At 46.9% G+C, this 13,051-nt stretch overlaps 1 protein-coding gene and 1 long non-coding RNA gene across 10 annotated transcripts in view; one reads left to right on the top strand and one right to left on the bottom strand.

The window, feature by feature from the left end:
* The window catches only part of LOC123976864, a 9,488-nt gene extending 3,989 nt beyond the window's left edge, over positions 1–5,499 (top strand). Inside the window, exon 2 of the long non-coding RNA XR_006826440.1 lies at positions 4,894–5,499. This is a non-coding gene — a long non-coding RNA (uncharacterized LOC123976864). The remainder of the gene's footprint in view (positions 1–4,893) is intronic.
* Positions 3,864–13,051, bottom strand: part of LOC123976846 (regulating synaptic membrane exocytosis protein 2-like) — a 47,361-nt gene continuing 38,173 nt past the window's right edge. For 4 of the 9 annotated variants that reach the window (XM_046059215.1, XM_046059217.1, XM_046059216.1 and 1 more), the window contains 10 exons: positions 12,135–12,244; positions 10,015–10,581; positions 9,783–9,824; positions 8,125–8,147; positions 7,944–8,035; positions 7,354–7,509; positions 7,055–7,236; positions 4,754–4,889; positions 4,561–4,673; positions 3,864–4,343 (listed from right to left, as the gene is read on the bottom strand). In XM_046059215.1, coding sequence (XP_045915171.1) covers positions 4,180–4,343; positions 4,561–4,673; positions 4,754–4,889; positions 7,055–7,236; positions 7,354–7,509; positions 7,944–8,035; positions 8,125–8,147; positions 9,783–9,824; positions 10,015–10,581; positions 12,135–12,244 — 1,585 coding nt within the window. In that variant the 3' untranslated portion in view covers positions 3,864–4,179. The remainder of the gene's footprint in view (positions 4,344–4,560; positions 4,674–4,753; positions 4,890–7,054; positions 7,237–7,353; positions 7,510–7,943; positions 8,036–8,124; positions 8,148–9,782; positions 9,825–10,014; positions 10,582–12,134; positions 12,245–13,051) is intronic. The other 5 variants (XM_046059219.1, XM_046059220.1, XM_046059222.1 and 2 more) reach the window with 3 other exon arrangements.

The raw sequence follows: 13,051 nt of genomic DNA, 5'->3' as shown, positions 1-13,051 counted from the left end.
GTGTAGTATTGTAGTACAGCGTCAGAACAGCGTGTTACTGGAGTACAGTGTATTACTGTAGTACAGCGTCAGGACAGCGTGTTACTGTAGTACAGCGTCAGCACAGCGTATTAATTTAGTACAGCGTCAGCACAGCGTATTACTGTAGTACAGCGTGTTACTGTAGTACAGCGTCAGCACAGCGTATTACTGTAGTACAGCGTGTTACTGTCGTACAGCGTCAGCACAGCGTGTTACTGTAGTACAGTGTGTTACTGTAGTACAGCGTCAGCACAGCGTGTTACTGTAGTACAGCGTCAGCACAGCGTATTACTGTAGTACAGTGTGTTACTGTAGTACAGCATATTACTGTAGTATAGCTTATTACTGTAGTACAGCGTATTACTGTAGTACAGCATATTACTGTAGTATAGCATATTACTGTAGTACAGCGTGTTACTGTAGTACAGCGTCAGCACAGCGTATAACTGTAGTATAGGGTCAGTACAGCGAATTACTGTACTGCAGCGTCAGGACAGCGTATTACTGTAGTATAGATTTAGCACAGCGTAGTAGTATAGCGTCAGCACAGCGTATTACTTTAGTACAGTGTAGTATTGTAGTACAGCGTCAGAACAGCGTGTTACTGGAGTACAGTGTATTACTGTAGTACAGCGTCAGGACAGCGTGTTACTGTAGTACAGCGTCAGCACAGCGTATTAATTTAGTACAGCGTCAGCACAGCGTATTACTGTAGTACAGCGTGTTACTGTAGTACAGCGTCAGCACAGCGTATTACTGTAGTACAGCGTGTTACTGTCGTACAGCGTCAGCACAGCGTATTACTGTAGTACAGTGTGTTACTGTAGTACAGCATATTACTGTAGTATTGCGTCAGCACAGCGTAGTAGTATAGCGTCAGCACAGCGTATTACTTTAGTTCAGTGTAGTATTGTAGTACAGCGTCAGAACAGCGTGTTACTGGAGTACAGCGTATTACTGTAGTACAGCGTCAGGACAGCATATTACTGTAGTACAGCGTATTACTGTAGTATAGCATATTACTGTAGTACAGCGTATTACTGTAGTATTGCGTCAGCACAGCGTATTACTGTAGTACAGCGTATTACTGTAGTGTTGCGTCAGCACAGCGTATTACTGTAGTACAGCGTGTTACTGTAGTACAGCGTCAGCACAGCGTGTTACTGTAGTACAGCGTCAGCACAGCGTATTACTGTAGTACAGTGTGTTACTGTAGTACAGCATATTATTGTAGTATTGCGTCAGCACAGCGTATTACTGTAGTACAGCGTATTACTGTAGTACAGCGTCAGCACAGCGTATTACTGTAGTACAGCGTCAGGACAGCGTGTTACTGTAGTACAGTGTATTATTGTGGTTCAGCGTCAGGACAGCGTATTACTGTAGTACAGCGTATTACTGTAGTACAGCGTCAGGACAGCGTATTACTGTAGTACAGCGAATTACTGTAGTACAGCGTCAGGACAGCGTGTTACTGTAGTATAGGGTCAGTACAGCGAATTACTGTACTGCAGCGTCAGCACAGCGTATTACTGTAATATAGCGTCAGCACAGCGTATTACTTTAGTACAGCGTCAGGACAGCGTATAACTGTAGTATAGGGTCAGTACAGCGAATTACTGTACTGCAGCGTCAGCACAGCGTATTACTGTAGTATAGAGTTAGCACAGCGTAGTAGTATAGCGTCAGCACAGCGTATTACTTTAGTACAGTGTATTATTGTAGTACAGCGTCAGGACAGCATATTACTGTAGTACAGCGTCATGACAGCGTATTACTGTAGTACAGCATATTACTGTAGTATAGCATATTACTGTAGTACAGTGTATTACTGTAGTACAGTGTCAGGACAGCGTATTACTGTAGTACAGCGTCAGTACAGTGTATTACTGTAGTACAGCGTATTACTGTAGTACAGTGTCAAGACAGCGTATTACTGTAGTATAGCATATTACTGTAGTACAGTGTATTACTGTAGTACAGCGTCAGGACAGCGTGTTACTGTAGTACAGCGTATTACTGTAGTACAGCGTCAGCACAGCGTATTACTGTAATATAGGGTCAGTATAGCGTATTACTGTAGTACAGCATCAGCACAGCGTAGTGGTATAGCGTCAGCACAGCATATTACTGTAGTACAGCGTATTACTGTAGTATAGTGTATTACTGTAGTAAAGCGTCAGTACAGTGTATTACTGTAGTACAGCGTGTTACTGTAGTATAGCGTCAGTACAGCGTATTACTTTAGTACAGCGTCAGGACAGCGCGTTACTGTAGTACAGCGTATTACTGTTGTATAGCGTCAGCACAGCGTATTACTTTAGTACAGCGTATTACTGTAGTATAGCGTCAGCACAGTGTATTACTGTAGTACAGCGTGTTACTGTAGTATAGCGTCAGTACAGCGTATTACTGTAGTACAGCGTCAGGACACAGTATTACTGTAGTACAGCGTATTACTGTAGTACAGCGTATTACTGTAGTACAGCGTCAGCACAGCGTATTACTGTAATATAGGGTCAGTATAGCGTATTACTGTAGTACAGCATCAGCACAGCGTAGTGGTATAGCGTCAGCACAGCATATTACTGTAGTACAGCGTATTACTGTAGTATAGTGTATTACTGTAGTAAAGCGTCAGTACAGTGTATTACTGTAGTACAGCGTGTTACTGTAGTATAGCGTCAGTACAGCGTATTACTTTAGTACAGCGTCAGGACAGCGCGTTACTGTAGTACAGCGTATTACTGTGGTATAGCGTCAGCACAGCGTATTACTTTAGTACAGCGTATTACTGTAGTATTCCGTCAGCAGAGTATTACTGTAGTACAGCGTGTTACTGTAGTACAGCGTATTACTGTAGTACAGCGTGTTACTGTAGCACAGCGTATTACTGTAGTATAGGGTCAGTGTAGCGTAGTAGTATAGCGTCAGCACAGCGTATTACTTTAGTACAGCGTATTATTGTAGTACAGCGTATTACTGTAGTATAGTGTATTACTGTAGTAAAGCGTCAGTACAGTGTATTACTGTAGTAAAGCGTCAGTACAGTGTATTACTGTAGTACAGCGTGTTACTGTAGTATAGCGTCAGTACAGCGTATTACTTTAGTACAGCGTCAGGACAGCGCGTTACTGTAGTACAGCGTATTACTGTGGTATAGCGTCAGCACAGCGTATTACTTTAGTACAGCGTATTACTGTAGTATTCCGTCAGCAGAGTATTACTGTAGTACAGCGTGTTACTGTAGTACAGCGTATTACTGTAGTACAGCGTGTTACTGTAGCACAGCGTATTACTGTAGTATAGGGTCAGTGTAGCGTAGTAGTATAGCGTCAGCACAGCGTATTACTTTAGTACAGCGTATTATTGTAGTACAGCGTATTACTGTAGTATAGTGTATTACTGTAGTAAAGCGTCAGTACAGTGTATTACTGTAGTATAGCGTCAGCACAGCGTATTACTGTAGTACAGCGTATTACTGTGGTATAGCGTCAGCACAGCGTATTACTTTAGTACAGCGTATTACTGTGTACAGTGTATTACTGTAGTACAGCGTCAGGACAGCGTGTTACTGTAGTACAGCGTGTTACTGTAGTATAGCGTCAGTACAGCGTATTACTGTAGTATTGCGTCAGTACAGCGTATTACTGTAGTATAGCGTCAGCACATCGTATTACTGTAGTACAGCGTCAGTACAGTGTATTACTGTAGTACAGCGTCAGCACAGCGTAGTAGTACAGCGTATTACTGTAGTACAGCGTCAGCACAGCGTATTACTGTAGTACAGCGTCAGCACAGCGTAGTAGTATAGCGTCAGCACAGCGTATTACTTTAGTATAGCGTCAGGACAGCATGTTACTGTAGTACAGCGTGTTACTTTAGTACAGCGTCAGGACAGCGTATTACTGTAGTACAGCGTATTACTTTAGTACAGGGTATTACTGTAGTACAGCATTAATACAGTGTATTACTGTAGTACAGCATCAGTAAAGCGTATTACTGTAGTACAGTGTATTACTGTAATACAGCGTATTAATTTAGTACAGCATATTACTGTAGTACAGCGTATCACTGTAGTACAGCATCAGCACAGCGTATTACTGTAGTACAGCGTCAGCACAGCGTAGTAGTACAGCGTATTACTGTAGTACAGCGTCAGCACAGCGTATTACTGTAGTACAGCATCAGTACAGTGTATTGGCATGTAGTACTCTCACCTGGAGTATTCTTGTTGCCTTGTTTACCCACAAGCCCACGGGCTCGGATGACCTCCACGTCCAGACGCTCCTTCCTGTACACCATCCCGATCTGGATATCACCTGACCACCAAACAACCAATTAGAGGTGCTCATGTTATCTGATGTCACACAGTTTCCGTTTCCTCAGGAGTTACTTTGAGTTATTAATCAACAGTAAAAACATAAAGAGCTCAGGGTCCTTTAAACTGACACATACAGACACATAAACACTAACGTATAAATATAATAATATAAAGTAAGTATGAAATATAAAGAGTAAGGTTTTATTCGTCATTACCCATAGGGGGCGTGGCCAGAGTCTGCCGTCCCGCCAGCTGGGCAGGCCCTAATCCCTCCAGGAAGCCGGTGAACTGTTTGTCTGACGCCAGCTTCACTCCTGGAAATATTAGACTGAAGAGATGAAAAGAAAAAATAGATTAGGAACAAATTAGAAAGGAGAAGCTGTGAAGAGAAACAAGAGAAAGTCGTACGCTCCAGGTTTGGGTTCCTCGGCATCCGGGTCGCGGCTCAGCTGTCGGGTGAAACGAGATTTAAACTCGATGGCCAGACCGGTTTCCACACTCCTCTGGACAGGAAGTCTCACCACTTTCTTCTTCTTCTCCTCCTCTAGATGGACAGAGGGACACAGAAAGACAGAGAAGAAGAAGGAGGTGTGAGTACCAGCCCTGAACATCTGCAGTCCTTCATCAAGAAACGGACGGAGCGCGCCGCTGATGACCTTTAACACACCTCACCTTGAAGCTGTCTGCAGTAATGAACCGAAAGGCACTGTGGGAAATAGAGTCCACCGGTTTGATGGATGTCCCCATACTTGAGTGCACATCACAGCGTGCACTCGAGATGAAAATGTATTTGGCTTTAGTCAAATGTTCACTGGTTCATCCTGAGAGAAGCTCACCATGGGGTGATATTTCTGCAGAGGACATCTAGAGGACAACAGCAACTAGAAAGATGGCAGATTGAAAGATGGCCAACTAAAAGTGGCTTACATCCACAGCACCTGATAAAGTTACTTTAGCTTTTTAAAATGGCTCCAGAAATCACCTGATAACTTTACTGAAACCAAACGTTACTTCAAACAGATAAATTAACATCTGGGAGATATTATTGGCTGGTGGAGTAAAGTGTTGGACCAATCAGGAGCAACAGTGTGTGGTTCTAGCTGCTTCTGCTTGTTCTAGTTGCTGCTTCTAAATAAATGTAAATGTAAATTCTCCGTATTTGTATAGCGCCTTTCTCGCCTTTTCGGCATTCACCATTCACACACATGTGGAACAGCCACCAGGGGCAATTTGGGGTTCAGTATCTTTCACAAGGACACTTCGACATGCAGCCTGGAGGCTACAGGGGATTGAACCGCCAACCTTCGCTTAATGGGCAACCTCCTGAGACAGAGCCACTTCTGCTGGTTCTAGTTGCTGCTTCTGCTAGTTCTAGTTGCTGCTAGTTGCTGCTTCTGCTGGTTCTAGTTGCTGGTTTTAGTTGCTGCTACTGGTTCTAGCTGCTGTTTCTAGTTGCTGCTGCTTGTTCTAGCTGCTTGTTCCGGCTGCTGCTACTGGTTTATAGCTGCTGCTGCTTGTTCCGGCTCCTGCTGCTGGTTCTAGCTGCTGCTGCTGGTTCTAGCTGCTGCTACTGATTCCGGCTGCTGCTGCTACTGGTTTTAGCTTGTGCTTCTGCTGGTTCTAGCTGCTGCTGCTGGTTCTGGCTGCTGCTGCTGGTTCTAGCTGGTGCTGCTGCTGGTTCTGGCTGCTGCTACTGGTTCTAGCTGCTGCTGCTGGTTCCAGCTGCTGTTTCTAGTTGCTGCTGCTGGTTCTAGCTGCTTGTTCCGGCTGCTGCTACTGGTTTATAGCTGCTGCTGCTTGTTCCGGCTCCTGCTGCTGGGTCTAGCTGCTGCTACTGGTTCCGGCTGCTACTGGTTTTAGCTTGTGCTTCTGCTGATTCTAGCTGCTGCTGCTGGTTCTGGCTGCTGCTGCTGGTTCTAGCTGGTGCTGCTGCTGGTTCTAGCTACTGCTTCTGCTGGTTCTAGCTGCTGGTTCTAGCTACTGCTTCTGCTGGTTCTAGCTGCTGCTTCTGCTGGTTCTGGCTGCTGCTACTGGTTCTAGTTGCTGCTGCTGGTTCTAGCTGCTAGTTCTAGGTGCTGGTTCTGGCTGCTTCTGCTGGTTCTAGGTGCTGCTGGTTGTAGGTGCTGCTGGTTCTAGCTGCTGCTGCTGCTGGTTCTGGCTGCTGCTACTGGTTCTAGCTGCTGCTGCTGGTTCCAGCTGCTGTTTCTAGTTGCTGCTGCTGGTTCTAGCTGCTTGTTCCGGCTGCTGCTACTGGTTTATAGCTGCTGCTGCTTGTTCCGGCTCCTGCTGCTGGGTCTAGCTGCTGCTACTGGTTCCGGCTGCTACTGGTTTTAGCTTGTGCTTCTGCTGATTCTAGCTGCTGCTGCTGGTTCTGGCTGCTGCTGCTGGTTCTAGCTGGTGCTGCTGCTGGTTCTAGCTACTGCTTCTGCTGGTTCTAGCTGCTGGTTCTAGCTACTGCTTCTGCTGGTTCTAGCTGCTGCTTCTGCTGGTTCTGGCTGCTGCTACTGGTTCTAGTTGCTGCTGCTGGTTCTAGCTGCTAGTTCTAGGTGCTGGTTCTGGCTGCTTCTGCTGGTTCTAGGTGCTGCTGGTTGTAGGTGCTGCTGGTTCTAGGTGCTGCTGGTTCTGGCTGGTGCTGCTGGTTCTAGGTGCTGCTCCTGCCGGTTCTAGCTGCTGGTTCTCGCTGCTGCTGCTGGTTAAACTGGGACTGACCCTCGGGGTTGAGCTGGGAGGCACTCTGACTCTTCTTTCCCAGTCCGACCATCCCCATCATCTTTGCTCCGAAGCTCGAGCGACGCTTCTTGTCGTCGTCATCGTCGTCGTTTCTCCCCAGCGAACAGATCTCTCCGCCGACACTTGACGACTTCGTAAGAGGAGCTGCCGCTGCCGCAGCCCTGCAGGAGGAGAAAGGAACTACACGTAAGGTAGGTGGGGCATTGGGGGGGGTCACTACTGCTGCTATGACGAAGGGTCTCATTCCGGTTGGGAAGCCTCATTGGTTGGTAGCTTACTTTGACGGCTCAGGCTCCTCCTCCTCTCCTTCTTCTCCTTCCTCCACTGATTCGCTCTTCTGCAGCACGGTGCTGTCCTTTGCTGCCCCTTTTACTCCCTGTGTCCCTGACCCCGCCCCCAACTCCACTGATTGGCCCTGCAGAGCCTCCACTTGACTGTATCAGCCAATGAGAGGAGAGAACAGCAGCATGCAGACAGAATGATGAAGAGGAAAAACATGCTAACAGAAACAAGATCATGCTAACTGCTAACAAAGGTAACAAACAACATGCTAGCAAGCATGCTCATAACATGGTATTTAAATAACAACATGCTAACAGATGACTGATGCATGATGGGAAATGTTTTGTTTTGCAGGTGGCGGGGTCACACAACATTTACTGTATAATTTCCCGCTGCGCCCCCATCAGGACGAACGTGTCACGAACACTACAGCCTGCAGGGGGCGCTGCTGTCATCTGAGTGCTCAGCACGTTGATGGTATAAAAACAAATGCTAACAGCGCACAGACATAAAATCTCACTAACGCAGAATCATATTTCTACATTTGTATGTGGAAATAATGAGTCTGATTGGCTGCTGGTCCCACCTGATCCTGTGGACAGATCGGGTGTCGTTGGACATGGCCGACACTTCGCTGACATCGCTGTCTGATGACTTAAAGGACAGACTGTCCCTCATCTGCAGACACAGACAAGAGGACAGGTGAGCAGGCGAGCTGTTGTATGACATCATCAGTGATGCTGTGTAACATGATGATGTCTGCTTACCTTTGATGGATCCTTCATCACACCTGCAGAGACAGAAGAGCAGAATGAGTTTATTACATCACTGTGATGTCATAGTTTTGGTTATCGAAAGGGATGATGTCATAGTTTTGGTTATCGAAAGGGATGATGTCATAGTTTTGGTTATTAAAAGGGATGATGTCATAGTTTTGGTTATCGAAAGGGATGATGTCATAGTTTTGGTTATCGAAAGGGATGAAGTCATAGTTTTGGTTATCGAAAGGGATGACGTCATAGTTTTGGTTATCGAAAGGGATGATGTCATAGTTTTGGTTATCGAAAGGGATGATGTCATAGTTTTGGTTATCGAAAGGGATGACGTCATAGTTTTGGTTATCGAAAGGGATGACGTCATAGTTTGGGTTAGCAGAGTCAGTCTCAGGTTTGTACCATGGACAATGATGTCACTGAATCTCGTGGTGATAAATATATTTAAATGTTCCTGCTCATCTACACAGGAAGTGACATCACACCGTGAAAAACAGCAGCTCTGACATCACGACATAATCGATGTTAATGTTAATATTAATTTCTGTTAGTGTTCTTCATCAACAGAGTAGCGATGACATCACAATCATGATGACATGACAAAGTAATGATGACGTCACAAAGTCATGATGACATCACAGAGACATCTACCTTCTCTGCTCGCTGGTAAAACCTCTCCTTCACATGACAGCGATGGAAAAAAAGAACATAAAGTCAACAAGAAATGATTCCCAAACACCTGAAATCACTGAAAGCAGGAAAACTGGGAAGGTGGAGGGTCGGGTCTGGGTCCCTTCAGTACTACAGAGTACCGAGAAATACTGCTCTGTTACACGGAGTAGAACGTGTAATTGAGCAGTAACGCCACATGTCGTCATGGACTGGGGTCGTTAGGCTGATTGTTGTGAATAAGCTAAAGAGGAAAGCTTACCTTCTGCTAATTACAATTTACTGAACTGATTTAAACTTTCAGAAGTGAAGACCTCCTCTTTCCTGACATCTTCATTTATCCACCTAAAAAATTAGTTTGTGACTCTTTTTCTACTTCACTGCTTCTTCCTGGTCACATCATTTAATCTCTGGCAGGTGACACAGTTTGAAATTCCAAACTATAATAAGAAACGTTCTAAATAAACAAATTGGTATTATTGTTAGTATTATTTTTAAATACTACACATATGGGTGACAATGGACGGACGGACGGATTTACTGGTGACTAAATGGACAGATGAGTGGCAGAGACAGGAAATCCAAAGCTAACGTCTCTGCTGCCTCTGACCACGTCTCATCACAGACTCTGGTGACTAACGTGTCACATGGCTGAATGTTCTACAGGAGGAGGAGCTAACTGTCTGGGGGTGTGGGGGTGCCTAACAGGTGGTACCATACCATTGGCTGTTTTCTTCTGTTGGTCCTCCCATGTGACCTCTGCATCATGGCAGAGAGAGACATGATTGGTCAGACTACAATGACAGACTGAACTGTTCAGGTGATCCTTCTGATATCAAACCATTTAAACCAGCAGGACCACAGACTCAAATCCCAGTACTCACCATCAACACATCTACACACACCTGCACAACAACACCTGGTTTATGAGTTTACAAGGATCACCTGAACGCATCATCAGAGCCACTTGAGTTCTGACTTGCCTTTTCTGGTCCCTCCAGGGGTTGCTGAGCGTCTGTCGGGCTCTGACACGGACAGGTGGGATGTGATGACATCAGCATGATGCAACAGAGATGAACATAGGGATGAATGAAGAGTGACGATGGAGAACGTCTGACACACAGATCTGACTGCACAGTCACCAGCTAGTGGTCCTACTGGATCTACCGGTCTACACTGACTGGACTACACACTTCAAACCTGTGATGTACACACCTGGAGTCTGTGGAGGCGGGGCAGGTGAGGGGGCAGGGGAAGGTGTCGGGACAGGTGTTGGAGCAGGTACAGGGGGGAGGGTGGGTTCAGAAGATTGGACTACAGGAGCTGGGGGTAGGGCAGCAGCCGGGGGTGAGGCTGGAGTAGGTGCAGGTACCGAAGCTGGAGTTGGGGCTTGGGCCGGGGCTTGGACAGGAGCTGGTGCAGGTGCTGCTACAGGTAGGGGTGCAGGAGGTGGGTGGACGAGGACAGGAGCTGGGGCCTGGGCTGGAGCAGCAGCTGGGGGCGGGGCTTGGACTTTGACAGGAGCTGGGCCTGGTGCTGGTGCTGGAGCTGGGGGCGGGGCATAGACCTGGGCAGGAACTGGCGCAGGCGCTGCTACAGGTGCAGATGCAGGGTGGGGTTGGGCTGGTCCAGGAGGAGGAGGGGCTTGGATTCGTATAAGAGGAGGCTGTTGATTATTGACGGGGGGAGGGGCTTGTTTGTGGACAGGGGGAGGGGCTTGATTAAATAGAGTGGGAGGAGCTACAGTTGCAGTTGGTGCTCCTGTCGTGGGCGTGGCCAAAACTGATAGACATGAAAAGATTTTAGAGAAATGAAAAAGAAAAGATGATCAATGAAAACAGACAAACTATGAGGTGATGAAGACACAGAAACTGTTTAACAACTAACCAATCCCATTTCTACTTCTGCCCTTACTTGTTCAAACTATTTTTCCGTTTCATTCTTCCTGAGCGCCAGTACGACGTAGGACCTGGCGTATATAAGCCCACGTCTTCATGAAAGATTTCCCTTCCAGCAGGTAATCTGCTGCACTAGAAGTCCCGCAACTGGATGCTGGGAGGTTTTGTTCTCCAAGGGCTGCGGTCAGACAATCAATGCTATACTCCTAACTCCTGGCTCCAGCTCTGAAGCTAGACCGGCGAAGTAAGTGTTCTGCCTTTGCTCTTAAAGAGGAGCCTCACTAAAGTTTATTGTTGCCATGCTGAGTGTTTGTACCGGCAGTGATCGGCAAGCGTGTCAAATGCCAGGGAAAAGTTCAATAATAATAATAATGCATTACATTTATATAGCATCCATATATCATGGAAACTCAAAGCGCTTCACAGTGAAGTGGGGGGGCTTCACCTCAACCACCACCAATGTGTAGCACCAACCTGGGTGATGCACGCCAGCCATTTAGAGCCAGAACGCTCACCACACATCAGCTTGAGGCAGAGAGGGAGGGAAACATTGAGCCAATTACTACGGGGGATGATTAGATGGCCAGATGGAGAAAGCCAGGTTGGGAATTTTGCCAGGACACCGGGGAACCCCCGACTCTTTTGCGAGAAGTGCCATGGAACCTTTAATGACCACAGTGAGTCCGGACCTCGGTTTAAGGTCTCATCCGAAGGACAGCAGCTCCTACAGCACAGTGTCCCCATCACTGCACTGGGGCACTGGGATCTTACTATTAGTACCAGAGGGAAGACTGCCCCCTACTGGCCCACCAAAGAAACAAACGTAAAAGCTCCACGGCCAGCTGCCTGCCGATGGCTATGATGAATGGCCCACATGAGTGAGGGGCTGTCTGACAGTCAGTTTCCTGCCACAGGAACTGAAGCTAGCCCGACTAGCCGAGGTGGAAGGACTGCAGACTGCCTGCCTAGTCGCTCCCCACCTAAAGCTCCCCCATCTGGGAAAAAGATCATCAAAGTGGATTGATTGGCAGCGAAAGTGGACACACTGGCCTCAGAGTTAGCTGAGATTAAAGATTGGCTCCTTAAGCTTCAGTCAGGCGGGGGGGTTTCCAATTCATGTGGACTAATCTACCAGGATGGGACGACCTGGCCTGTCTTACAAGGACTAACCCTTTTTTCTGAATCAGTGTCCTTATGAACCTGCTGAGGTCGTCAGGCAGGAACCTGTTCTCCTGTCTGGAGGACCAGCTGACAAACTCCGAAAGTTCTTTTAAATCATATTTTATGTAATTCAGTTTGTGTCTGCGTGTGTGCAGCTTGGTTTCTGAGTGAAACGTTATGTAACAGGTTTGTAATAAGTGCTAATAAGCAGCACATCTACTGTGAGCAGCAGCATGTGAACACAGCTGGTTGGCTGGTTGGCAGCGTCACACGTACTTCTGTCCGGCGCTCCTTTGGGCGGTATGATGGGCAGCTGGCGTCCGCGGCGGCTGCAGACCGGCGTTCCTGGTGGGCTCGTCTGGGTCGTTCCGCCTCGTGGGTTCGCCCTGTTGGATCAAAACGCAGGAGTCAGTCTAACAGGAGTAAAGATCAAAGGTCAGAGGTCACAGTGGTCGCGGTCATTGCTGATAGAAGATTAAGGCTTTGGTTTATGTGTGTTTTAGGGAGGCTATGCTACGCTGTGTTAGCTAACAGTGAAAACACTGAAGAGTTGCCTTCAATCAATCAGCCAATCAATGCACTGATCGCAGGACACTGTCTCCATGGTTACAGTGATTGATTTGATCGCCTCAGGTGTTGGAAGTGAAAAGTTTGATCAGCAGGTATTTTGGCACAAAGAATCTTCACTCAGCAGCTGCAACATGAGAAATCTGTTCAAGTCACTCCAACTCATTCAGACGTGTTCCAGGACACAGGTCAGCTGACACTGACCTCAGCCAATCAGAACCTGTGTTTACTTCCTGTTTGAGGAAGTTGTGAGTTGTGTCCTGCTGCAGTCAGGCTGAATCCAAAAGTCCAGATTTCCTAGCAGTTTCAGACTTTACAGACTCCAAGGACCAGGAATCAGTGCGGTACCTTTAATAATGATTTAAAGGGTACTTCTGTAAATGGTAAATGGACTGTACAGCACCTTTCTCAAAGCGCTTTTACACTATAGAGCACTGCGCTCCCAGAATGCAGGGTTACTTGTGGTTCCTAGAGTCTCCAAAAGTAGACTAGGAGCCAGAGCGTTCAGCTATCAAGCTCCTCTCCTGTGGAACCAGGTTCCAGTTTGGGTTCAGGAGGCAGACACCATCTCCACATTTAAGAGTAGGCTTAAGACTTTCCTCTTTGATAAAGCTTATAGTTAGGGC

This window comes from Micropterus dolomieu, linkage group LG09 (genome assembly GCF_021292245.1).
Source record: "Micropterus dolomieu isolate WLL.071019.BEF.003 ecotype Adirondacks linkage group LG09, ASM2129224v1, whole genome shotgun sequence".
Lineage (NCBI taxonomy): Eukaryota > Metazoa > Chordata > Actinopteri > Centrarchiformes > Centrarchidae > Micropterus > Micropterus dolomieu.
This window is presented reverse-complemented; position numbering and strand designations above follow the sequence as displayed.